Source organism: Cydia pomonella, chromosome 3 (assembly GCF_033807575.1).
Source record: "Cydia pomonella isolate Wapato2018A chromosome 3, ilCydPomo1, whole genome shotgun sequence".
In the NCBI taxonomy this organism is placed as follows: domain Eukaryota; kingdom Metazoa; phylum Arthropoda; class Insecta; order Lepidoptera; family Tortricidae; genus Cydia; species Cydia pomonella.
The window spans coordinates 12887380-12915050 of NC_084705.1; the positions used below are offsets into that span (position 1 = coordinate 12887380).

Sequence of the window (27671 nt, forward strand, 5' to 3'; positions counted from 1 at the left end):
TATTATGTCTGTGATGCCTAGTCAACACAGTTTAACTGTTGTTTGTTTCATCACGGATACTTTGAACTAAACTATTATTGAAACGATATTGTCAGGTCTTGACAGGGTAACAGGAAACTTAAAAGAAAAAGCGGCCAAGTGCGAGTCGGACTCGCCCATGAAGGGTTCCGTACCATTTATGACGTATTAAAAAAAACTACTTATTAGATCTGGTTCAAACCAATTTTCGGTGGAAGTTTGCATGGTAATGTATATCATATATTTTTTTTAGATTTTTCATTCTGTTATTTTAGAAGTTACAGGGGGGGCACACATTTTTTCACTTTGGAAGTGTCTCTCGCGCAAACTATTCAGTTTAGAAAAAAATGATATTAGAAACCTAAATATGATTTTTGAAGACCTATCCCTAGATACCCCACACGTATGGTTTTGATGAAAAAAAAAATTTTTTTTAATTTTTATGACGTATTAAAAAAAAACTACTTACTAGATCTCGTTCGAACCAATTTTCGGTGGAAGTTTGCATGGCAATGTATATCATATATTTTTTTTAGATTTTTCATTCTGTTATTTTAGAAGTTACGGGGGGGGGGGGGGGGACACACTTTTTACCACTTTGGAAGTGTCTCTCGCGCAAGCTATTCAGTTTAGAAAAAAATGATATTAGAAACCTCAATATCATTTTTAAAGACCTATCCATAGATACCCCACACGTATGGGTTTGATGAAAAAAGATTTTTTGAGTTTCAGTTCTAAGTATGGGGAACCCCCAAAATTTATTGTTTTTTTTCTATTTTTGTGTAAACATCATAATGCGGTTCATAGAATACATCTACTTACCAAGTTTGAACAGTATAGCTTTTATAGTTTCGGAAAAAAGTGGCTGTGACAGAATCGGACAGACAGACGCGCGCGGACATGACGAATCTATAAGGGTTCCGTTTTTTGCCATTTGGCTACGGAACCCTAAAAAGGATGAATTAGTTCTACAAGCTGACATACTGCCTTGTGTGGTTTATGGATCACAAAGAAATTAAAAATATAATATCATTACGTAATACTCAAAAATCATTAACCTTGACACTTTTATCTGCATATTTTATGGGCTCGTCTCCATTTCGGTTAGTCATCGGTTAAGGGCTTTGAAAACCGGTTTTTAACTGTGAAAAACAAAATTGGTTTGCCGGTTTGTAATCCCTAGCCACAGCTCAACCGTAGTTTTTTTCGAAGCTACTAAATGCACTTTGGTTGTCCTTGATTTTGTAATCTTGATTTATTTGATGATTAACAGTTCCAGCCACTCTAAGATTAGGTACTTATTAATCATCTCTTTAGACTTAGTGACTCATCCTACTATTTACTAAACCTTGTGTTCATTTTCAAGTTATGTAATTTTATAAAAAAATTGGTTGTAGTTGGGATTTGGGGGTAGTTCCTCTTTTTGAAACATAGTTACTGAAGCTTGATGGGTTTTTACAGGAACTTCTTTGAGATGGGTATAAATATTTTTTGAGAATCTTTATCTAGAAATTGGTACCCTAGAGATAGTAACTCATGCTGCCGAGGTAAGTGAACTATAATTAGATTGAGGTACATAGAGTTTAATCAAACTTCAATTAGACGAACCTTCGTCATTGCTATTCACTCGTACCACGTACTACTCAACTCGAAACAATTTATGAAATCATTTTCTGGTGGAAGTGCGAATATTCCGATGTACTATTTATATTAATAAAAATAAAAATGTTTTGATTATCACACAAGGTTTAATATTATTTATGTATTTACAAAATAGGGATATGTCGGTAGTTCGGTACAGTTCGCGTTCAAAAGTATCTGTTTAAATCTAATTCTTCGACATTCTTCGACTTCGACAGATTTTAACAGTGTATTCCTGATAATGTTTAGGATAGGAGTGTGTGCGTGCGTGCGTGCGTGCGTGCGTGTGTGTGTGTGTGTGTGTGTGTGTGTGTGTTTGTCGCTCCGTCTCATGATAATTTTTTCCCTGAAGCCATTTTGGAATACCTGTTTTACGGTGCTGGTAATTTTTTCCATACATCTCAATAGATACCTACCTATTTATTATTTGTCACTACCTAATTTGTCAAATTGTCTTCTTGCAAATATGGTTCTAGTCTTATTATTCACAACAACATCTTTCCTTCTTCTATTTTCTGTACTAGAATCATATGGCAAGGATCTAAATATGTACTTTAAAAACTGTGGACATTATATATAGTTGCCTAACAGTTAGGATGTTAGATTATGGTGTACAGTATTTCTGTGGAGAATCTTCGTTTTTTCAAAATACATTACTTTAATCAAGCCACGCTGTGAACGTTCTATCTGAATATATTTGGTTTTTGCTGCCCCTCCCCAAACCGGTATGCAATATCTTAACACTGATTGAACCAAATATATATACATTTCTTTTAAAAGGTCTCTACTGGATATCTTTGATTCAGAGTTCGTTCTTGGCACAACCTCTATTAATGTTTTGAAAATCCAAGTCAGTTTACGTAGTCGTCCAGAAACATGTTCGAGGTGTGGATACCAGGAGAGGCGCTGGTCTAGAAATCTAGGTATATTTGGTGGTTGTTACCTTTTTGATATTAGGACAGGTACAGTTTCGCTAGGGGTATTGCAACAGCTGTGGATTTTGATGGTAAAGTCTTCATTTGGCTGAGAATCATTGTAGATGCCAAAACATATATAATTGGTTTTATCAGTATTAAGGGTAAGTATATATTATAGAGTAAGAGAGCTACTTAAAACGGCTTTTAACAAATGCTCGGAGGAGCAAAATATATCCGAGATTTTGAATTGTGCCATGGTCATCTTACTTTATAAAAAAGGTAACTCTCACACCTATACAAACTTGACTCATACCAACCAGTGGAGCAAGCCGGATTTAAAAGTAGTCACAGCACATTGGATCATATATTGTCGATGAGAATCATTATAGAAAAGATGACTGAATATCAAATGCCATTGTGGTTAGCATTTATAGACTACAAAAAACGCATCTGACAGTGTTGAAACATGGTCGGTCTTAGAATCTTTACAAAATGCTCGTATAGATTACCGATATATTGCTCTAATTGAAAATATGTACAAGAGAGCCACCTTAAAAGTCAACCTACCCCCACTGACTGAGCCAGTTAGGATTAAGAAAGGCGTACGACAAGGAGACACGCTCTCACCAAAATTGTTTACTCTGGTGCTAGAGGATATCTTATAAAGCCTCAACTGGGAAAATCGTGGATTGAATATATTGGGTTGTCGCTTAAATAACTTGCGGTTTGCTGACGACATTGTTTTATTGGCCAATGATCCTGCTGAACTTCAATGCATGATCCAAGAACTCAGTGATGCTTCCATACGGTGTGGCCTGGAAATGAATCTAGACAAGACAAAAGTTATGACCAATACGGAAGTCAAGGCGAATATCACAGTTGACAGTTCCGCCATCGAAACTGTCGATAAATACGTATATTTGGGACAAGAGATAGTGACCGGAAAGAGGAACCAAACCAATGAGATCAACAGACGCGTACGACTAGCCTGGGCAGCCTATTCGAATTTAGAGTTTGCCTTCAAATTAAATTTAAGGCCAAACAAAAAGCCCGCATATTTGACCAATGTATCCTGCCAGTTCTCACTTATGGAGCTGAAACCTGGGTCTTCACCAAGGACATACTACATAAGTTAAGCGTTGTCCAACGGGCGCTAGAGAGAAAATTAGTTGGGAAGAGATAAGATGGGAGAGAGGAAATTAGTCACATTGATAGACCATAAAACTAATGAGTGGCTGAGACAGAAGAGCAAGGTCACCGATGTTGTAAAACGCGTAGCCAGATTGAAGTGGGAATGGGCTGGTCATATAGCACGAAAACCGATTCGTGGAGCAAACGTCTACTGGAGTGGCGACCATGGGGGGAGGAACGTCCTCAAAGTAGACCCCAGATGCGTTGGGACAACGACATCAAAAGGACTGCGGGGAAGAAGTGACTCCAGGTAGCACAGAACCGTGACGAGTGGCATAAAATGAAGGAGGCCTACACCCGAAGGGTAGAGAAGGGCTAAAGAAGAAGAAGAAGATATTATTGTTAAGGTACTTTCCTATTTGCTGTAATCCCTCTTCAGCATTAGCTTTTACATCATCCCATGTTTTACCAGTAAAAGTAACAGCTGTGTCCAGGGATCGGAAACCGGTATTTTTTGTATGGGAACGAAAACGGTATTTTTTCGTTCTTTGTTAATTATTTCATTTCTAATTGGGCAATCTAATAATACGAAGTCGTTATCAAAAAACACAACCGAGTCCTATATTTGGAGTATAAAATAAACCGAAATATATGTTTATTTCAAAGTTTTTCAAAAAAACCGGTTCCGATCCCTGGCTGTGTCATCGGCATAAGAGTAAATTTTAGCATTTTTTAATTGCATATTACACAAATCATTGATATAAACGAGAAAAAGCGTCGAACAGAGTACGCTACCTTGAGGAACACCACAGGTCACTTCTTGGGCTTTACTTATATAATTTTCTAATTTAGTTTACTGACTTCTATTTTTAAGGTAATCTTCGAATAGAGCCAGTGGGGTTCCTCTTACTCCAACTTTTTCCAATTTATGTAAAAGGATGGGGAGAGAGACAGTGTCGAATGCCTTTTTTAAATCTAAGAAGACCGTCATGCACTTCTCACGTCTGTCTATTTGTTCAACTATTTGCAAGCAGAGGCTAGTTACAGCATCCTCAGTTGAAATCCCTTGCCTGAAGCCAAATTGTGAAGAAGATATTATATTAAATTTATTTAAGTAGTTAAGAAGCCTAGTATTGATAAGTTTTCTATGATCTTTGAAATTGCAGGGAGCACTAAGATTGGCCTATAATTACCAACGTTGTCTCTCGCCCCATCCTTATATATCGGTGTGATAATTGCCTGTTTGAGGGGAGGGGGACCGGAAACGATCCCATGTTAAAGCATGTATTAACAAAGTATGTTATTACGGACACTATTTCGGGCATTGCCATTTTTAAGAACATCATCTGTTTGCGTAAGTACAAAGGAATTACTTTGGCCAGGTATATTTCGCAGGTAATTGTTAAGCTCATTCGCCGTTGGTTGTATACACTGAGCCAATTAATTACCAATATTTATAAAGTAATCGTTAATGAAATTCGCAGACTCTAACGGAGAAGATTTCAGATTAGACAGTGATATATTTGCCCTGTTTGTTTTATTAGTATAAGTAATGTTCTTAATATTTTTCCAAAGCATTGGTTGTTGTCTGCTAGATTGATTTCGAGAAACAGTGACAGTGATGAACTGGCGTGGCGTGGTGAACTGAAAATTTTGGGGAATTAAAAAATTTGGGTAATTCCCCAAATTTTTCAGTTCCTGCTGATGTAATTTAAACAGTTAAAACCGACACAAATTTACTAAGACAACGCCGAAATTGTGTGAAAATATGCTGAAAATTGCGATGATAAGTGCTCACATTTGCCAGCTGTTAGTGTTATTTGTCAGATAATGTATTCTGCATGTATTTGCCAACCCTTAATAACATATTTTTAAAACACTACTTGATAATCTTTGAACTTAATATAGTTAAATTTGATTACTTGATTACTCGTTCTTAGGATTTGGTAGCTAATGTAGATGATCTATGCGGCTTCGTGCATTATGTCGTAACACTGATTGCCTATAGTATTGACCTTTCACATGCACACCAACATAACAATATATGGCACCGTACAGCGTCATCTAATACAGCTGTCAAACCCATAGGCACGATTTTTCTTGGAATCTTCATCTGTCCTACCATAAATACTCATTGGTTAACCCAAATTCTGCTTGCTGTAGCATTGCTGTTACATAAAGTCAATCCATTGTAATCATATGTCGCTGTCCATGCCTAAAGGGTCCTTATGGCAGGTATTGAGTTAAGTATAGATATATCTACGTTGAATGAGCTATCTAATACAAAAAGAGTCATGACCCGTACCCATATTTAAAAAACCGGCCAAGTGCGAGTCGGACTCGCACAGGAAGGGTTCCGTACCATTATCTATAAAAACGGTCACCCATCCAAGTACTGACCCCGCCCGACGTTGCTTAACTTCGGTGATTGGATGAGAACCTCGAGATTGGAAAGAAATATTTATTTTATTCTGTTTTTAGTATTTGTTCTTATAGCGGCATCAGAAATACATAATCTGTTTCAACTTCTACTGGCTATCATGGTTCATGAGATACAGCCGGGTGACAGACGGACGGACGGACGGACAGCGGAGTCTCCCGTTTGACCCTTTGGGTACGGAACCCTAAAAAACATACCTACACTACACATGTTAAAATTGCACTTTTGAGAAATCATTAAAGGAAGTTTGAAACTAATTTTAAGTACTTATGTTCCTATTGGAAATTACATAGATGATGATTGATTATGTAAGTCAAGGTGATATTCTTTGAAATTAAGTTATGGTTTATTTCATTTGACTTCCAGGTCAGCTTCCAGCAAGTCGCTTATAAGAACGAAATTAAGAAAAAATTAATAGTCGGACTGCTATTTTATATGTTGTAGTTTGATTGAACCATAGTATATATTTGGATATATTGGAATTCACATCTTAGGATAGAAATAAAACCACAAGTTTTACAATTTTTTTTAATTAAAATGTCATAATGATTATATTTTCCATCGTCCTCTATTGAAAGCGTGCAAAGCGGGTGGTGGGGAAGCCGGAACGATCACAGCGCTTGATGTGGTCAAATATGGCAAAAATGCTACTGCTATGTGTGTTACTGTCAATTCCCATACTATTCCGTTCTTTTGTTCACGTTCTTTGCTTTAAAATCATATTTACGATGAAAATAGGTCACGATAGCGCTGATAAATGGTAAACTGCAATAATACTGGACGAAACAGTAATAGTAAACTTTACATATTTCCAACATCGAGCTAGAAATAAGGCTTTTATATCAAATAGTATTATTCCAGACTTACCAACGTAACGGCTAAATATTTTATCTAGTATATGTCAACGCAGTTTTGCTTGGATGTTAATAAAATAGTATGGCTAATACAGTGTACTAACATTAGGTAATTGTAATATTAGTTATAATGACAGTTTTTACTGAAAGCCCGTCAGAAACTTTTGGCACGAAGAGTTGTCTGTCGTCTGTCACAACAAACGTTGTGATCAATCATCAACACCTTGATGGAGCCATAACACGTAAAATTGATTGAAGTACGTAGTATGAAGTTCCGTCTCTTAGAACGTAGTGATTTTATGCTCTTTGGTTGTGATAAGCGAAAGAACATATGTTTTAACATAAAATGAGTTGATTAAAACCTGTGAAGAAGGGCAAAACTTTTATACTTAACACTATTTATTTACTAATCTTGTATTAAAACATAATACCGAAAAAAGTGATATCATAAGTTTACTCAAAATCTTGATTAATACAAATTATATTCAAATGATCATAAGAGTAATTTTCATAAACGTTGTTAAATGATTCACACAGTATTGAGTTATCTCGGAAGCGAACTAGTGTCGGAACGAAGGTTTGGTTTCGGTTTCGGCCATTTTCGACCAAAAATAATGTTTCGGTCGTAGTTTCTGTTTCGGCCAAATATCGGCAAACCTTGCGGCTGAGCCGAAACTTACAGTATGAAACTAAACTATGTGACAAAGACAAAAAGTTGGGGAACAACTAGGACAATAAAATTAATATACTGATTTATGGTTACAGTAATTAAGAATACACAATACCCCTAAAGGCAAGTTGGAGGCTTCGTCGATCGTGTGGTTACCGTATGAATGAACTTATGCCTTAACGCTGGAGAAACTGCAAAAAACTTTCCCAAGGTTTTTGTACAAGGAAATCTATGGGGACTACCCATTCCTCTACCCGACAAAGTATCTGTTAGGTACCCTCGGATACAATTCATTAGAGGTCAGACGGACCTTTAGTTTATTAGTTACTGCGTGTCGAGTCGGATTGTCCTGAACTAGTAAGCCGCCTAGTGCGACTGTTTGTTCCAGACGTCCCCAAATTAGCTCTCAGGCCTCGAAGACGCGTTCTTGCTGTCCCGGCTGCTCAGACTGTGTCGCGTAGGAACTCGCCACTGCCCCGCGCTCTCTCACTACTTAATGCGCTCTTGGCGTCAGCAAGGGAGTGCGATCTGATTGCATTGCGGTGGGCGAGTGTGAGAAATAAATGTTTGAGGTTCTGTGAGGTGATGGATGCCAGGCCCTCGAGTGTAATGTAATATTGTTTTATTTTGTGTACACTGTTATTATATCTTATTTTATTATGTGCTATTGTTAACATGTTTAATCTTAGTTGCACGACGCATTATATTTCTGTAATGTCATGTAAACATATTTACATACGCTCCGCTCAATCGGATGCTTAAAGTAAAAATTGACCGTGAAATGTTTTACAGTACAAATTAAGTAAAAAACTTGTAAAAAGATGTGTCAAGAAAACCATTAAATATTAAATATCTAATATCCTATTTCTTTTTTTATATGTATTCAGCAAACCTGAATTTGCTAATGTTAATTTACTTTAAGTCACTTTGGAAAAATTAAATGTTGTCCGCGGCAAATCCTTAAGTTGCGATGGTCAAATTACAGAGCATCAGTACCACATCGAACACGATTTTCCGCGATTTGACATAATATGAAGTCACACGAGTTGCGGCAACACGTACTTACTAGACGTGCAGAGAATATTATGCCTACGATGACTTATAGATAAAATTTAAATTAAAAGTTCAACAAAGTTTCGCTAATGAAGCTCCCAAATACCATTAAACACTTTATCTGTGGTCATACTTACTAAAATACATTAACTTTGTTTAACTGTTCTAAAGCCTTGTCTATCTATATCTCATTTCTAGAGCAAACAGTAAAAAAAAACTCTATACACTTGTAGCGTTCTCAGCACATTGTCAGCTCTACCTATAGGTACAAAATTCAATATTTTCCTGAAAGAAATCCAAAAGGTTACGCTATGTTAAGGTCGACGATCTGAAATTTAGGAGTCCCAAGGATCTTGGACAAGTTTGCCCAAAAATGTTCTTCATGCCAATTAATGTAAGTGTGGTATTTAATATAGTACCTTAAATTAGGTGGCAGCATTTCCCTCGCCTCTGTACTTAAGTTGTAAAGAACGACTACCACTTTAGATGTCTGATACTTCAACGCATGTTCATGTGCGTAGCGAAACTCATGTTCCATCCACTTGGACTGCATAAAATGATTTGAAACAAGCACAAGAGTTCGACGCGCTTGCTGCACTGAGTCTTCGATTTGACTTAATATAGGATCGCCTGGTCCAAAATCACGATTATGTTCTATTGTAGAATAACCTCGTTCTTCTAGATAATTTTTTATAATATTCATTTGCGCTAGATTTTCGTGGCAATATGATAAAAAAACATCTTTTTTCTTTTCAATGTCATCGTGAACTCTAAAGATATAGCGATGGCAACAATTTAATTTGAAAAAAAATTGTCTTATTTGTAGTTTGCAAAAGTGAAATACCAATCCAATTGCTAACACAAATAGTAGTAAACATGCCAAGCCTAGTGCTAGGTACAAGGTTGGAAAACATAGCCCACTTTTCATTTTTTCCATTACGTGAATATTATCAGCGCATAAAGTTTCTTTCCAATCACGCACCTGTAACAGCGTTAACAAATGTGTTAGTCATATAAATAATTTTAAAATAACAAAATCAATTTTTAATTAAATTATCAATGGAAAATTATTTATAAGCAACGTGTAATGGAAACAAGATTTATTTAATTTCGGGCTAGGCTACCCCTGGGGTCGAAAACTAGTCCCCAAATATTTATTTATTTATTCAGCTGTATAATGAAAACATCAAGGACGCTATTCATCCGTGTGAAAAATCAGGTAATTACACATAAAGAAGTAAAATTATATACCGCTTTGCTACTCGCTAGAAGCTCGAAAGCTGGCACGTCGGAGCAGAAACAATCAAGACGGTTGCCTTTGAGTCCGACAGAGCGGATTTTGCCTTCAGCGCTCAGCTTCAGAGCCGCATCCTTCGAGATATGCCGAATGTTGTTGTAGCTAACATTTAATTCCTGGAAAACAACACAAGTTTAATACTTAATAGTTAAAAAAAACTGTAAACATATGAGTCACTTTTTTTGATTCTTAATAATACTTCTACTTCTTTAAAATAAGATGGAAAATTATAAGTAATAAAAGAGTTCCAACTAAAACTTATAACGTAATAATTTATATTTCTAATCCAACTAATTTAGTAATAAGCTTACAAAAACGAACAAAAAATACTCATTTGTTTTACAATAGGCCAAAGTTGTTATTTATCCATTTCCAATCTTGAAAGTTGTGAAGGGTTACAGACAGAGGCTAAACAAATTTTGCTACCAAGTGAAACACATTTTTTAACACACCAACGCGAATATAATACTAGGTGTAAAATATTGATGCTTTTTTGGCAGAATAATAAAATCGAAGAGAAAAATATGCTGCAATAAATATTACTGATTGAAAAACTAACGACAAGCGTATCAGCTATATCCCCGCCATCAAGTGTGCTGATGCTGTTATTGGGTGCGTGTAGCTCCAGCAGCACGTCGATGTTGGCCGGCACGGCAGCCAGCGTGCCGGGCGCCGCGTACAGCACCAGCGGGAAGTCCCGGCTTGACGGCGGCCACCGAGGATCCGGCGGCAGGGCCTCCCAACATTCCACAACTGTTGCATTGTCGCGCAGCCGCTTGGAACAATTACATTCTGCGAAGAATACCCGGCATTTGAAGCATCTGATTAGCTTGACACTTATATTAAATTTATTATGCATTTTTACTTTGTGCGTATGATAACATTCATGGCTTCAAAGTTATACATATTGTAATCCATCTCACTTTTAAAGAAATAATAAAGTTCGTAGCCAGTAAGTACAGTAAAATTTACAAATATTGTCTTTCACTTTATTTTCTTGACGAAAAGTCCTGAAAGGCAGACCTATTTGGCACGAAACATGACAGAAAAAGAAAATTAAAAAATATAAAGAGTTATAATTTTTTTTTCTAATCATCAAAACTCAAAGTAAAACTATATAACGCTTGAAATAAAAAATATATGGATGAGATTATTAAAAAAAGTCTATAGTTCCCAGGGAATAAACGGCTCTGTTATTCCCGCTACACCCGAGTGGAATACCACGCTTTGTAAGCAAGTGTGATAAATTAATGATCTTACGGTTTTACTGACATATTATCGTTATTAGTGTATGAATGACTCACAAGAGTTTGCTAGTATATGATTCTATCTTAAGATCGATAACAACAGTTGTATTTGTGTTCTTAATACTTTGTACCTGGTAAGCAATCACTGTTGTACGGGCATAAACTTTCGGTATTGGGGCTGCTACCGCTATCGCTAGGCACCAACCACAGTGGGCAATCACTAAGAGCCTTATGCAGTAAATACCCGCCACGATCACGACACCTAACATCTCTTGCTATAAGTTTCACCTTTACTCGCTGTAAGAAAAACACATTTCGTTTCTTTCTTAAATGCTTTAACCAAGACTGAACCATAATGAAATACTGAACTTTATTTATTGAGATAAGTATACATGATGTATCTGCAGCTAGTGTTAATACGTTCAATGCCTGGGTGCCCACCAATGTGGGGACATGAAGCTTTTTTTCAGGAGTGCGTACTCTATGGGCTGACAACTTCAAACTGGAAGCACACTTGGAGGTGTGACTTTGTCATATCATTTTGTATGGGTACAGTGAACGCGTTAAGCTGCGTCTGTAGTAAAGATATTCCTATGAGTTGTATCTTACTTACTTAATCCCATCAAAATCATTTTTATGTAAAATGTTTCCAAGACGAAACCATACCTACCGTCACATGGGCGTATGGTGAAAAATTAATTCACTATCATTGGCATCATTTAACATGAACATGTTTTTGAAGGGATTTCACTTCTTTTTGTAAGTCGCTTATGACAATCTTCCATCCCCTAATTTAAAGGGTTGGGGGTGATTTATTATTAAAAATCTTAAAATACGTATCTGGGGGCATTTTTTATAAAATCTGCTTTTTTACCGATTCCCCATACAAACTACAACCCCCTTTTCCCCCTAACGCCCTTTTCCTCCCTCTTCTTACCCTTACGGGGTGATTTTGGGGTTGAAAAATATTCTATATCTTTCCCCATAGCAAAAACTCTCTACATACCAAATTTCAACTAAATGGATTCTGCGGTTATTGGTACCATACAAACTTCCATCCCCCTTTTTTCAAGTTTTAGATTTTTTTGTTTTTGTGTACTAATACTAACCTACATACCAAATTTCAGCCTCTTTGAAGTTCAGGAATTACCCAAAGGGTTTTGATGATCATCAATGAGTGAGTGAGTCAGTGACGAAATCCGGTTTTTTAGATATGAATAAAATTTAAGATATGAGAGCTATGCAATTGAAATTTATTTCCCGAGACATTATATCCCGAGAATTTTGTTTATCTGGTATAATCAAAATCCAAGTTGGGTTCAAAAAAACGACGAAGCGCTTCGAGAAAAGGTAGGTAGTACCCTTGCGCTTCGCTTTGCTCGTCTTGGCGGGGACACTACCGTGCCCCCAGATCAAGCGTATAGCAAAATAAATGTTTTTCATTATAAAAAAAATTAAGTAGGGATGTTACTTTCGCTCCCTACCACATCAGAATTTCAAGGGTAAAATATTTAGGTACATCAATTACTGCATGCAATGACCAATAATACAGACTATATCGATTTGGATAGAAGATATTTTAATGATATAGGAGGCAAACGAGCAAACAAATCGCCTGATGGTAAGCGATTACCGTCGCTCATGGACACGTGAAACCCCCTGTATTGTAAATGCGTTGTGCGGCCTTTAAGACGAAAGTACAACTCATAGGAATATCTACAAACGCAGCCCCCATTTTCCTCTTTGAGAACAACGACTAAAAGATATTTATTGAATAAAAATTACTTTAACCCTTAAATCGACAGAGAACACGAAGGTCGTGAGTTCAAACCTTATCAGAGCTCAATAGTAGCAATAATTCTGTCTGGTTATGAAAAAAATACAAAGTATTGTGGACGTTGCCAAATTATTAAGGAGGACATAACTAAGACTTGATAAAAATATTTATTATTTAGAATGGAGATAAGTACGCAAAAGTTACCTAGTTGGTTACTAAATTATGTTACGGCAATAATCTTTATCTACATAAAATATACGAACGAAAGTTGAATAATATGTTAAAATATATATTAAAATGAAGTACACAAAATCAGGAATTATATATTACAATATCATTCAAAATAGCCTCCTCTGGCCTTGACACAGGGCCTCAAACGACGAGGCCAGTCATCAATAGCGGCACGCACGATTGTCATGTCTAATTCCGTCACTGTCTTCACTATGGCCCGCTTGAGGGAGTCAAGATTTGTGTGGAGTTTAGCACAGGCTTTCTTCTCAATAACCTGCCATATGGAATAATCCAGCCCGGACCCCCAGTCTTCGTGGGCAATAAAGTCAATTTTGTTCCTTCGAAACCAGGCTTGCTTATGCTTAGCCCTGAGTATGACACACCCAGCCATCATCACATAAGAGGGATGATGGCCTCGTTGCACTCTCGGAATAGCCGCAATCGCCTCTTGACTGTTTTTTGCATACACTCTGTCATTCTGGCGGTTACTACATTCTTCAATGGTAAATTTTTTTTCATCTGTAAATAGTATTTTTCGGTGGCCATTTTGTGCGTACCGCTTCAATAGCACGCGACTTCTCTCTAGCCTCATAGTCTTTAATCGTCCATTAAGCAAATGACCTTTTTGTCTGCGGTAAGCGTGTAGTCCAAGGTCTTCAATGATAATTTTTTTAGGGAGCTTCAGCAACAACTTTTGCTTCCGGACGGGGTTTCTTGCAATTCTCGCCTTCACTGCCTTTATTAGAGCTGGGGTCCGAACGGTGCATTGTCTTCCAGACCTCTTGCGGTCATCGAAGCTCTGAGTACTATTGTATCTATTAATTGTGCGATAAACAAATTGTTTGTTGATTTTTAGGTTTTCAAGCAACTTCAAAATCATGTTTGGCGGGTGCCCACATTTGTGCAACGCAATTACTGCGATACGATTCCCTTTTAGGCCCCAATTCATTACGACGAGATAAGCGTTATGTGTGGTATATAATTATAGCTCACAAATCCATCACATTAAGTCATTTTTAATTTTTTCGGTAGCATTTGTTTTAACGGAAATAAAGAGGTTGCAAATCGAGTAACAGAACTTAGTAACCAACTAGGTATAAGTATTATTTTAGTATGAGCTTTTCTCACCCGAAATAAAAGTGTTATAAAAACATAATAAGTCATAATAAGGGGGTCCGCTTGCTGGCGCGGGTACATAGAGCGTGTGAGCGGGTTGACGCAAATAGTATGAAAATGCGGCGGATTTTACCTATACAATGGCACCCGCGTGCGTGCGTCCGCTCTGTGCATCCGCACCATTTAGCGAACGCCCTAGTTTTTTTCTATAAAGTAAGAGTATGTTTCTTTTAGACATGTATGTAGCCTTTCTACTTACCGTTCGATTGTTAGAGTCTTTTAGAGCAGAGTCGTTGTGGCATTGTAGGTTATCGGTGCTCGATATTACGACAATACCTAAATTGGGATTGTCGGACAGGTTTAACACCACCGGCTGTGACGATGGCCCGCTAATAGCTCTTTTCATAATCAGATCTTTGTACTGCAATATAAAAATCACGCAATAATCATTAGTGATTTTTTTTATTTTACAAATCTTTAACATAGTTTGATTATGTACAGTAAAGATATTAAGTATATACACGTAAAAATTGTCAAAAATATGTATACACTACCTTAAAACACAGGCAATAAGGTCGTGTACACAGATTTTTGTCACTTTGTCCGTGTCGATATTTAATACCATGACTGTACTCATTCTTAGGGGAGACCAAGGAGAGTTGAAACAAATTTTACTTTTTTGGTCATAACTCTGTTGTATTAAAATCTAGATTAACGAAATCTTATACCCAGAACAGAAATACCATAGTGTACTTAGAACTATTTAAAAACATTTGTTTTGTGCATCAATCCAGTCTCTTTCAACTCTCCTAATACTGAGGTAACTTGAAACAGGTACTAAGCTAGGTTGACACACATATATATAATTTATGAATTTAAACAATAAATAGCAAACTAGCGTCGGTAAAACATTTTCACCGGTAACCGCAGCACAATTTAGAATTTTAGTTTACAATTTCTTCTTTAGCAGATTAAAATATGCTACATTAATCAATATTTGATGTCGAGTAAACTAGTTGTCAGTGAGTTTCTATTTTTTAATTAGCTTTAAATGGTAACCAAAGTGCTAAAATAAAATTGAAAAATATGATTTCAACAGTCTCTTAACATATCGTGTTTTTGAGTCCCTCGCTACGCTCCACGTTCTAACTTAGAATCACTTCTTCAGCAATGAATAGCCTCTGACAATCTCGAACAAAAAATTGACGAGGTAAGTTGCAACAATGTGTTTCAACATACCTCGCCCTTCTATTTTCCAGATGTTTACCTACATTTTTTGCACTTTCAGTTTACGAAACATGGACTTAACTTTAACCACTGATAAGTCCAAATATATGATAAAAATCACTGCCAGGATGCTCTAAACATATTATTATATCGAAAAAATGACAAAACTGATAAAATGTCGAGAAACTTACTTTTGACAATATTTTAGCTCTAACCACTAAAAAACCCCAACTGCCCATCTGAGGTCTAGACCACGTTCATACTTCATAATTGAAGTGGGTTAGAATAGAAAATAAACCATTTTTTTTCTTACGAGTCTTTATAACACTTCTAGCGTCTATAGTTTGCGAGATATGGACGCTGTGTCAACTTATCTTTGTGTTTAGGTGGTTCGATTTCTATACAAAAAATAATTGCGTTTCTATTAAGTCATTACACACTATTACTACATAAATATGTGCGCATCTATCTATTGTTTTATGTATAAAAATCGAACCACTTTAACTCACCTCGGTCTCCCCTAATCTGGCAAAAAACAATAAAATAAAATTAAACACTATTAACAAATTCGACCAAGCGCTTATATATTTATTATTATATCTCCTTGGATTTCACGGGCCTATAAATCCCGGTCTTTTGATAGGCTTGCGTGGGGATATAGATCCAACACGTAGAGGCCCCTTGGAGAGCTTTAATGTCATGTAGAACGCCTGCTGGAACCCGTTCACAGGCGCAACAATAGACACCCATGAACCGGTCGCAGCAGGCATTGGGACTATTGTAGTAAAAATGAACAGTATAACGGTCTATGGATTGAAGTTTGGGAGGACAATGAGACTGGGTTATTGCAAAGACGTCCGGACACCTGCCATAACAATGTTTCCACTAGTTATCGAGGCAGGCGGTGACTCGCCGCCCACTAGATGGGCCCCTGAAAATGCCGTCGTGAAGACGACCAGGAGCAACACCGGTGTGAGCGGCTCAGGGGTGTCAAGAGGTGTACGCCGCTTTCTACCCAGTGGCTGATAACAGCCACTGTGCCAACTCGCGTCTTATGCAAGTTTTCACTTCCACCCCTGGAGCATTTAGCTCTAACGACTCCTCTCTGGACGGCCAATGAAGGCAAGCCAGAGCTGAGAGTCCTGCGGGTCCCCTTGGGGTCCACTCCGACCGACGAAGACACGCCGGAGACGGAAACCCTGACCGACTCTCGGGAGTACTCGGGTCCGTGGGGTCGTTACTCCCCAACAGCTCGCCACAATTAATTATATTATTATTTAATATATTTTTATTTAATGTTTAGGTAGGTATCAGAAAACAAGAAGATACGTTTTTTATCGGCATTTGTTGTTCTGACGGAAGAAATAATACTCTGTGTAAATTTAAATAACCTATTAGGGGTGATGATCATGATATGATATAGAGCGCGCTAAAAGTTAAACATTAATTTTCATTATAAACTTATTTGGTACGGAATACTAATATCAACACGTGACTTACAATATTTATAAAAATAGATCATAGAATATAGATAGAAACAAAAACATTCATTTCGAAAAAAATACTTAAATAAGGCATACGAATTAAGACACGTAGAACAATAAATTTAGTTAAGATGAGGTGAGAATTGCGACCCCAATAAAATAGTTCTGTTAATTGTGATGTGCTGATGCATGTAGGTTAGGTTAGAACTATTGCCCCAACGAACAGGCACTGCTATCTCTGCTATCAGTAAAACACGTTGAAATTTACAACTGCGAACCCAAAAATAAAATTTTATCAAATACGAGTAACATATGACCTAACAATATGTACTTTGTATGATTCTGAATTCGACAAATAAACATTTTTTGTACAACAAAAACTTGTATCGATTTTCCATAATGTCTGTTTTTTTAGAGTTCCGTAGCCGAAATGGCAAAAACCCTTATGGGAACCTCATATACGTCCGTATGACACAGCCTTTTCACTCGTAGAAGTAAAATTTTATAAAATTATATACATAGAAGAGTAAAAAGTTTTATTTCCAAAAATTAAACAAGTGGCACCTCATTTGTTAGGTTTAAAAAAAATATTGTTGCTAAGAGCTATTTTTGATAGCAGTGTATAGTTTTGGAAATAATCGCTCCGAAAATCTAAAATACTTATTCCATTTTACCTTTGAACCAAGCGTGCAAAAATGTCGAAATAAATCATAAAATATGGCGTAACAAATACTTTCCATGAAAATTATTATGAACACGATCGGGTGAGCCATTAATGAGTTTTTTCAAAAACCTTTTTTTTAACAAAGTCGTAACTGCCGCAAAGTTTGGCCTTTTTGCGTGTATGGCCTTTCTTGTGTCATTTTAAATCATATTGCGGGTTTTAGATAACTTAACTGACCTCATAAGAGTCATAAGTTCCAAAGTCCATCAGAATGTAAGTACACTCGGTTTAATCAAAGTAATACATAAACCAAATACCTAAAAACTCGCCAGCCATTTTCCGTATTTGTCATAAAATTGGAATAGTTAGTAATGTTTTTAGTTTATATATTGACGAAAATGTGATTTTCAAGTATTGAAAATGTAGAACACATAAAATCGACGCTGCCAGTAAATAGTAATAGAGGCAAGAGCCGAGAACGATAGCCTTTTTCCATCAAAATTGGGTGAAAATTAATTGGCGGCATATGAAACTTTTATTCAATGGAAAATCAGCAAAAACGTCTAGTCTTTCTTGGAAAACGTGTTCGTAGCTTACTTCAATGAACTGGCGAATAAGTGCCTACAAACCAACACGCCTTGGTGCAATTATACGATGTTAAAACTGTAGGCCACCATTTTGAAAATTGTACTTTTACTGTTTTGACAAAAAAAAATCGAATTTATAAGTTTTGTTTTTTCCTCGCAAGTGTGTTGAAAAACGTCGTATGAAACGCGTGTGCTATGGTCATTACACACATCGGCTTTCTTATGAATATCGCCTCGTGTGTAATGACCAAATTAGCACACTTGTATCATAATGTACTATTGTTTCATTACTTTAACAACAGAAATTGATCTCAATTTACTATACGCCAGGGACCAAGTTAATACGATAATTTTGTATGGTGGACCTTACGAGGATAAATACCTATGTAACATCGTATTTTAATTACAATTGGTATAATAATATTCATCATCAAAATTAAAGAATCCTTAGGTACGTTAAACATTATTTGAAATATTGTCATTATGTACATTTTATATTTGAAATAAAAATAGTATGCAAGGTGACCAATAATATGTGCATTCCCGTTGCCAGGGAGGTTTTGGGTTTATACTGAGCAACTATTACTATAAAACCAATCCCGAAATCGCGAAAAAATAATTTTGGTTGTTTCATACATTTTAGCTGGTCCATTTTCTATGGGAGGGTAATTTTTTTCTTGTGATCTTCTTTCCTAAACATCGATATAAAAACAATGCATATAGCTATTATAGTTTCAGAAATACATATAAGCCAACGTGCGATAACACCGTTCCGTTACTTATATCTGGTTTTTGATCCGACCCATTTAAGGTTTTCAAGACGTTTCACGTACAAAAATAACCTTTGGAGTGGTAGGCCATCGGCTCCCGACCGATTACGTCATTTAAATTTGAAATTCGATTAATTGAAACAAAATCAAAATTCCAACAACTCATAAATGGCATAGCGCCACTTGAAGAGATAAACCATTGTTAAAAAAATTGTGAAGTACGGAACCCTTGTAACGCGAGTCCAACTCGCGCGACCGGTTTTTTAAGCTTATCGCAAAGTCTACGGCTTACAGAGCCACTAGTGTATAAATATCGGGTCTTGAACTCCTTAGTTCTACCTGAGCACTCAAGTCTATGCCCTGTATAAGACGAAACCGCGTTAACACGAGCTCTGGCTTTTCCCTTGAGACTCCTGCTATTGAGGTTCCACACTGGGTTCCACTGTATAAATACTTATGTATATGACTACTATATATAGGTACTTATATACCTACACAGAAAACCCCCATGACTCAGGAACAAATATCCGTGTTCATCACTCGAATAAATGTATCATTTTCAAACAAAATACTTATTTTCCGTTTCCAATAAGACGCTATTTCCATACAGCTTCAATCTGAAATAAACCTTATCAACAACCGACAATTGGTAACTTTTAGATAAAAACGTCACAAATGCCCTTCCAGGATTTGAGCCCACTGATTCTGTTGCTGAGATTACCCACTGTACATATCATGAATAAACTCACAGTAAGATCTCCAATGTTGTTTTTTTGAAGTTCAATCGTCATCAGCTCGTCGTTTTCGACCCATTCTGGGCAAATTCGGGTTGCTTTCGTATTGATCAAATTCAAATATTGCAGCGACTTCGGCCACTTTGCTGTACCTAAAATATTAGATTCTGCTGTATTACTTCATGTACATATTATCATAACAAGAAAAAATTATCAAGAGAAATGAAGAGTCATTTAATATGTAAATAATAGGGTTGTTTCCAATTTTTGAAAAACGCTTGTATTGCGTTCTATATTAACTAAAAGTTGCCCTAAAATTCAACTTTTATACTAAAAACGGCTTTAAATATGTTAAATTACCAAAATATATTTTGACAGACGCTTTCGCGCCCAAAACGCTCTTTGAAAATTGTGTGACGTCACAGTTTACGGTTTGACACATAACTACATACACACGTAGAAGATACGAACTGTCAACTGACATTTGTCGTTTATCGCCTAACTGTCAACAGTGTCAATCCGAGAGTTGTGACGTCATCAGAATCTTCAAAGACGTTTCGAGTTTGGTCACGTGACGTGTGCCAAAAGATATTTTAAATTCAATATTTACAAAAATATGGTCATTACAGGTCCCCTAAAAGTAATTTAACATGTTCTTATAATCCAAATGAATTTATTGGGATACAATTCTGCCCTAAGATTTGTAGATGGAAACAACCCTATTGTACAATGTGCATTATAAACTGTCAACCTAGTTAGGTTTGAATGTTCGAATGTGGTACCTGGTTTGAATGTTCAGGTTTATTTTAAGAGGAAATAGAAAATATAACGCAAATTGCGTTATCTGCCTCTCGATAGAGACTTTTGCATATTCGAGGGATAGTGGCAGATAACGAAATTTCGATTTTCGGGTTTCGCGGCAGGTCTTCTAATCTGTAAACTAGCCGTCGTGATGCATCAATGCTCCATTTAAAACTACATTACACAGATTGAACTAGGCCTACCTGAGCAAAGTTTATATGAGTTCATACTAAAGATTCTAGGCGACGATATACGTAATTATTTATATGGTAGTTACTTAAATAATAAAAACTCCACGGCCGATTCGGCCACGGCGACTGCTATCAACTCCGTTGCTGTCTCTGGTGTGCTCGCAAGTGACTGATGTAGCCGATCTTGCTACCAAAAGTTCGCGAACATTGCGGGCATGTGAGCACACCATTTTCGTAATTATAGTGCATAGCCGCGGGTGGTCTGGCTTTTATATCGTCGCGCTTGGCGTCCAGCTCTAAGCGCCGACGAGCTTCGAAATCAGCTACTTAAATATACACATACATAAAAAACATCACTCACTTTTCGGGAAATAAAATGTTTGTACTCGTCACATTATACACCAATTCTCGTACCAGAACTCGAATCCGTAGCGTACTAGTTCATGTATGCTGATCTACAGCTACGGAACCCTTCCTTAAAGATGACTCACGCTAGACCGGCCCGAGCCCGGGCCGAGGCGTCCGACACGTCATTTTCTATGACGCCTGATCGGTGGCCACGTGGTGCTTTTCATAGAAAATGAAGCGCCCCGGAAGCTGCGGCCTGGCCACGGCCCGGTCTAGCGTGAGTTATCCTTTATGCGTGGTCCGACACGCACAGGGCCGGTTTTGTATCGCGTATTTCAAATTTACTAAATATATAAATTAGGATAGGTACCCACCCAGGTATTCTATGTATAGGTACATAGAATCGAAATGTAAACATTCATTGACTGTTAGGCGATACGAAGTTCGCCGAGTCAGCTTTAAAAACCTAAATTAAGTTCACCTAAAAGGTAACACGACATTCAATGACTGTTAAGCGGTACAGTCAGCATCAAAAGTAGCGGATGAAACAATGCGCCAAAAGTATCTGATATTCCGGATAACTTCTCCAAACGTAGATAAATTTCTAAATTTCACATTCAAAAGTATATATTTTACAGTCTTAGTTGTTCTATATTAAATACATCCCTTTTTGTTAAGCTGTTACAGAATGGTAGATACTTATGAAGCGTTATTTGATCCGTTACTTTTGATGCTGACTGTACAAGGATCACCGGGTCAGCTATAAAACCTATATTAATTAATTAATTGCGTGTAAAAAATACGCAAGTAAGTATAACGGGTTGGCACTGATTGACTAGCACGATATCTTTTCGTAGATTAACAAAGTAATATTTTTGTTTTAATATATAACCTAAATTAAGTTCAGCTAAAAGGTAACACGATATTCATTGACGGTTAGGCGGTACATAGTTCGCCAGGTCAGCGTTTCAGGGCAACATAGCTAAATGATATGGCCGAAGGATTTGACTAGCAAAATTTCAAACACAAGTAGGTAGTTTTAGAAATATTGACGAAAAACGTCCAAACCCGCACGAATCCGAAATATTCCGCCACAAGTTTCGCGCGGTGCGCCAAATTTTTTGTTTCTTTCTAATTTCCTGGCTCTTAAGCAAAGCTTAGGCTCTCAATGACTTGACATTCACATGAGCAAAAATCGTAAACTCGGACGTCTAGAACACAGATGGAATATTTATTTTTCACGTCATCAGCTCGAACAAGGGTAATTTGCTGCTTAAAAACAGTGAGCAAAATCGCATTTTGCTCACCGAGTGAGACAAAATAACATTCAAGTGACCTTTAGATTCGAATGTCATTCAACGTGCGGGGCCTAATACAAGTTCGAAATATTTGTATTCTATTGTCTTTATCCCTTTCACGTCATTAGCAAAAAGAAAGAGACAAAAAAAGTGCATACGTAATTCAACGGTACATTGATGGTTTATAATAGACCCCCGAAATAAGTCAGACCGCATCGTTCCAAAACACCCTACGAGTCTTCATTCGTAATAATTAATTAATGAAATAAAAGTTTAAAATTTAATAAAAACACCATATTTTACGTATTTTATTATACAATCAAAACAATGAACTTATACAAATTTACGCAATTGTTACGCAGTAAATAATTCTACTTAACTACTTTTAACGATCTCTACTATAGTTGACAAATAGTAGTATCGGCAATTCGGACCGGATATTACAGTTTTTTTTTTTACAAAAAAAAGTTGTCGATTGAACTGTCAATTGATGTTCGTTAATTCATTATTTTTGTATTATTTTATTGAAATTTCTTTCGTTTTGTTTTATTGCGGTAATTAAAGTTAATTGTTAGAATACCTTTAGAGAACATGAGTGAAATAGTGATCTGTCCGTCTGGATTACTTACATTTTTTCAGGTTGTATTTTTTGATGGCTGACTGACGTGAAAAATTTTGTGTACTACACGAGATCAAAGTTATTTACATCTCGTGCGCTTTTGAGTCCCTTACTACGCTCAAGATTCTAAATTAGATTCATTCGCTACGCTCGTGAATCTATTATAGAATCTTTCGCTTGCACGGGACTCAAAACAAGCACTCGAAGAAATATCAAACTTTGCTCTCTTGTTGTACAAATAACTATTCCTGCCATTTGGCCGTAGGCGTAGGTAGTCAGCACCAACAGTAGGGGATTAAGCAAACAACGCTCCAAAAGCATCTGACATCCTTTTCTAAATAAAAATAAATCTCTATAGTTCGCGTTAAAAACTATCTGTTCCAGTCCAATTGAATTCTAACTGTATTCTATATTCTTTAAAAAAAATGTGAGCACTATGATGGTGGTTTACCACCAGTCGTCTTAACTATATGCTTCACCAAGTTGGTTATTTATATGCACATGTATAACTTATAGCATGGACTAGGTACATGATGTTAGGCACTGATAGGTATCTCACGTTCAGGAGAATTATTTATGTTATCATCAGCATCACCACACAGCGAGCCCAGAGGGTTGTGACTGGCTACTAGCTTCTGCATACGTGGCAGCGTAAACACTGCATCTAGAAGGGAAGCACCGTCCAAGTTGTTGTGTGATAGGTCCAGGTCCGCCAGCCACTGCAGCGGTGAAAACACGCCTCTGAAACATACGTAACTTATTAATTTTTGATACGAATCCAGTATGGCCTTTTATTTGAGGGCACGTCTCTTTTTGTTTGTTGAGTTTACACTATGTAAATAAGGAGAACAGTGAAATTGACGCTCACATTGCTTAATGTGTACGCACCTTGGCATTGGTACGGTCAACTTTTGATGCTGTATCCTAAGTTTGGTAAGATTTGCTCCCTCAAACATGGCATATGATAGGTTAGTCAACCCACAATACTGGAGATCAAGACTTTTAATAGATGAGCCATTTAACTTCCCAGTTAAGCTGCTTGAATTAAGCGGTACACCTATTAATTCTAGATTTGTCAAGTTTCGTAACGATACCTTAAATTTAGGTAGAGTTAAAGGCTCGGCTCCGTGAATGGAGCTCTCTTGAATGGACAGAGTTTTCAATGAGGGTAACTGCTCCAGCCAAGCGCTGCCGTTTCCTAGCTTTCTGACCGCAGCTGGCACTTGCGCGCACTTTAGTATTAGGGTCTCTAGCTTTACAGGGAACTGCATAAATGCTTGCACATCCGGAACTACATTGTTAAGCATTAACGTACGTAGTTCTGTAACACCGCTAAGGAAATCTTGTGACGGGCGCGGTGGGTTTTTAGAGCTTTTGGCGACAATAATGAGTTTGTATATTTGCAGATTACGCAGATGATGTTCCTGTAATCTAGGTTCCGCGGCTTGTTCAGTGAGCCGTAGTGTCTTAGTCAGAGTGATATGCCATAGTTTGAATATGTCGTAATATGACGTATTCTGGTTGGCTTTACAGTTGCGAATTTCAACTTCTTCCACATTATCATGTTCAACCAGAACTGGTAAGTTGTCGGCTAATGTGATAATCTCTTCGCACTCCAGGAAATATTTATCTGATCCCGTGTATTCTATATTTATACGTTTAGATCCTGCAACGGAAAGTAAACATTATTATAAGTACACTAAGGAGCAAAACTGTCTCAATAGTAGCATATTAGTAGAATGTGGAGAAGTTAACTTCGATCAAGGGGAGGGGCACATGGTTAATACATAACAGTACTCCTTGAAATTTTCTACAAATCGGCCTAACATATGATGTACTTGGCATTTACGGTTATTTTGTAATTTCAAATCGAAAAGTAGAAAAAACACATTTTTATTTTTTCCAATATTTCTAGTTCCTCCTATGAAAACTCCAAATAGGGAACCATACATAATTAAGAAATGCTTTTTTGCAACGTTTGTGATCGCGAGCTCTTTCCATCATAGGAGAAAAAAAGTGTCCCAATATTTCCAGACTTTTTTCAAACTTTCCTTTTTGTTACCGCCATACAAAGTTTTGGGGAAATGGTAATACAATAGGAAAATCCCCATTTATCCCATTAGGATCGAAAGAGCACGAGCTCCTAATCACGAGATTACGAGTACAAATAACACAAAATTATTTAAAAAAATAAAAATATATTAATGAGTGGCATTTTTTAAGAAACGCTCATTTATATTAATTTGGAAGTAAAGGTACCCTCCTAAAACTATAAATCTTTTCAGGACAATTTACACAGATCTACTAGGTACACCAACCAAAGATTCTTTGACTTTATAAGGTCTAACAGAAAATCGGGCCCCGAGTTGAGCCATTCAGCGCCATCGCCATCTACATTACTGTCAAATTTTAACCACTAATTTTTGCCTTAAGAGGGAAGAATTGCTTTGCGATCTTAGCGTAATAACGGTAATTTTTCTATGAAATTCCATATCCTGAGAAAACGTTTTCCACTAACTAAATTTTAACAAATAACTTTGATTTTGGTGTCGATCGCTTGAGCATAATATATTCTAGGTTTATAGGAATCGTTTTATATTATTTTATTATATTTCATCTATCTCATTTAAGCTACTAGATCAAGTTTGGTATCGTTTTCGTATAAATCGGGGATGCTGGATTCATATATAGCTTATAGTATCATATTGACACCACGCCGAAGTAAAAACATATAAAATATGAAAAAAAAAACTGTTTTTAATTCCTCTTCACGCTAAAATCGCTCAACTAACTTAGTTAAAAAATTGGTACAGAGATAGTTTGATACCCGGGGAAGAACATAGGATAGTTTTTATCCCAAAGTGAGAAGGGAGGTGTAGGTTTGTATGGGGAATCAATAACCGCTCGCTCAACCGATTTAGATGAAATATGTGATTTAGTTGAATATGATACCACACTTGACTTAGAACTTAAAGAATCATTAACCTCAGACGTCAGCGACGCTAAATATTTTGAATCGACATGTGAATATCAATATGAATATGATTATTTTCTTCACTGATTAATATGATAATTAGCTACAAACTCGGCATTTACTCACCATTCAATAAGTAGCGAAACAAGTGATCAGTAGAGTCGTCTTGTAAATAATGACAGGTACTGTTTTGGGGGCAAACGGCCGGCGGGTTTTTACGATTGTAACTTCTAGCACATTCCAAGCTTGCAAGCAACACTAATACAATCACTGCACTCATTACGCGACGCATAGTAACTCGCACAAGTTACAAAATGAGGAAATATTGGCGATTTTTAAAAGAGTCATCAGGTGGATGAAGTCACTTCGGTGGTAATTGTTACTATACACACTAAAGCCAATTTCATAAAAAAAAATGTAATAAAGCGTATCTGTAATGATTTAATACTGTTTAGATAAGTTTTAAATGTCCTACCATAGCATGCCAGAGCATAAGAAAACAGAGAGTTTGCCAGCGCATAGTATAAGGTAAACATCGTGGCCCTATCCAATACATATTTTAACTGATGTAGTTTTACTAGTACAGTTGTTAATTTTTCTCATAACTTGTTGACATGACTTTTCCAAGAAAAATTGTAATCTATTAATAAGCCCAGATACCTGTACTCTGACACAACCTCGATACTCTCACACTCACAGTTCTGTAATGCGCTGTGCAGGCACTCGTACGTGTGGCCAATTATGCGTGGCGGCCGATTAACTTGTCTACTGTAATATAATATAAATTTGTTCGGATCGCACGTGCAAACATTTGGTTTTATTTATGTTGATAACAATTCCATTGTCATGTGCCCATTTAATGATGTTAGTAAAATCCTCTTGTATTTTATTTTCTATTACAGTCAAGTCTTTATCCGCATACAGTAGGCATGTGTCGTCCGCGTACATATAGATGTTACAGTTGTGAACCACATTACACATACTATTAACATGCATGATATAGCTGACGCGACGGGACCGAACACGAAGCCGGTCGGCATGCCGCACTCGACGCGCACAGGCGCGCCGCGCACGCCGTCAACGACCATCTGGAGGGTTATGTTGGACACGTTCACGGACAAAGCGCCATTTTGGAAACTGCATGATGTGGCACTTGTAAATTCCATTCAAGGTGTTATCCCGTCTATGAAAGAATGCCACTTCACATCACTACACCTTATAAAACAAAGTCGCCCGCTGCGTCTGCCTGTCTATATGTTCGCGATAAACTCAAAAACTACTAAACGGATTTTCATGCGATTTTCACCTATCAATAGAGTGATTCTTGAGAAAAGGTTTAACTGTAACCGTGCGAAGCTGGGGCGGGTTGCTAGTTTTCTATAAAAGTTATGCCACATATTGATAGCTTGAAATAACGGCGTTCATTTCATTTCATTTATTCAAAAGCAATTAGTACATCGCATTTGAAATTATACATTAAAATAGTCTAACATAAACACAATAACATAATATTTACCCTCGCAGCAACCCTCGTATTATATTATAATACTCGTACACACACATAATACACGGTAATTTGCTC

At 36.9% G+C, this 27671-nt stretch overlaps 1 protein-coding gene across 1 annotated transcript; it reads right to left on the reverse strand.

The window, feature by feature from the left end:
• Positions 1 to 7433: 7433 nt before the first annotated feature.
• Positions 7434 to 27047, reverse strand: LOC133516099 (protein toll-like). The gene is made up of 9 exons (XM_061848829.1): positions 26216 to 27047; positions 24004 to 24781; positions 23675 to 23856; positions 19874 to 20010; positions 14652 to 14813; positions 11400 to 11565; positions 10581 to 10813; positions 9976 to 10137; positions 7434 to 9706 (listed from the first exon to the last, which is right to left on the reverse strand). Exons 1-9 carry the CDS (start codon positions 26379 to 26381, stop codon positions 9029 to 9031), a joined length of 2664 nt encoding a protein of 887 aa, XP_061704813.1. The 5' UTR covers positions 26382 to 27047; the 3' UTR covers positions 7434 to 9028.
• Positions 27048 to 27671: the final 624 nt, after the last annotated feature.

Coding starts and splice junctions, on each gene's coding strand:
- LOC133516099 (XM_061848829.1), bottom strand. CDS start 26,381: ATGCGTCGCGTAATGAGTGCAGTGATTGTATTAGTGTTGCTTGCAAGC. Junction 20,011..23,674: donor CATAAATAATTCTCCTGAAC/GTGAGATACCTA, acceptor CTAATATTTTAG/GTACAGCAAAGTGGCCGAAG. Junction 10,814..11,399: donor CAACAGTGATTGCTTACCAG/GTACAAAGTATT, acceptor TATTCTTCGCAG/AATGTAATTGTTCCAAGCGG.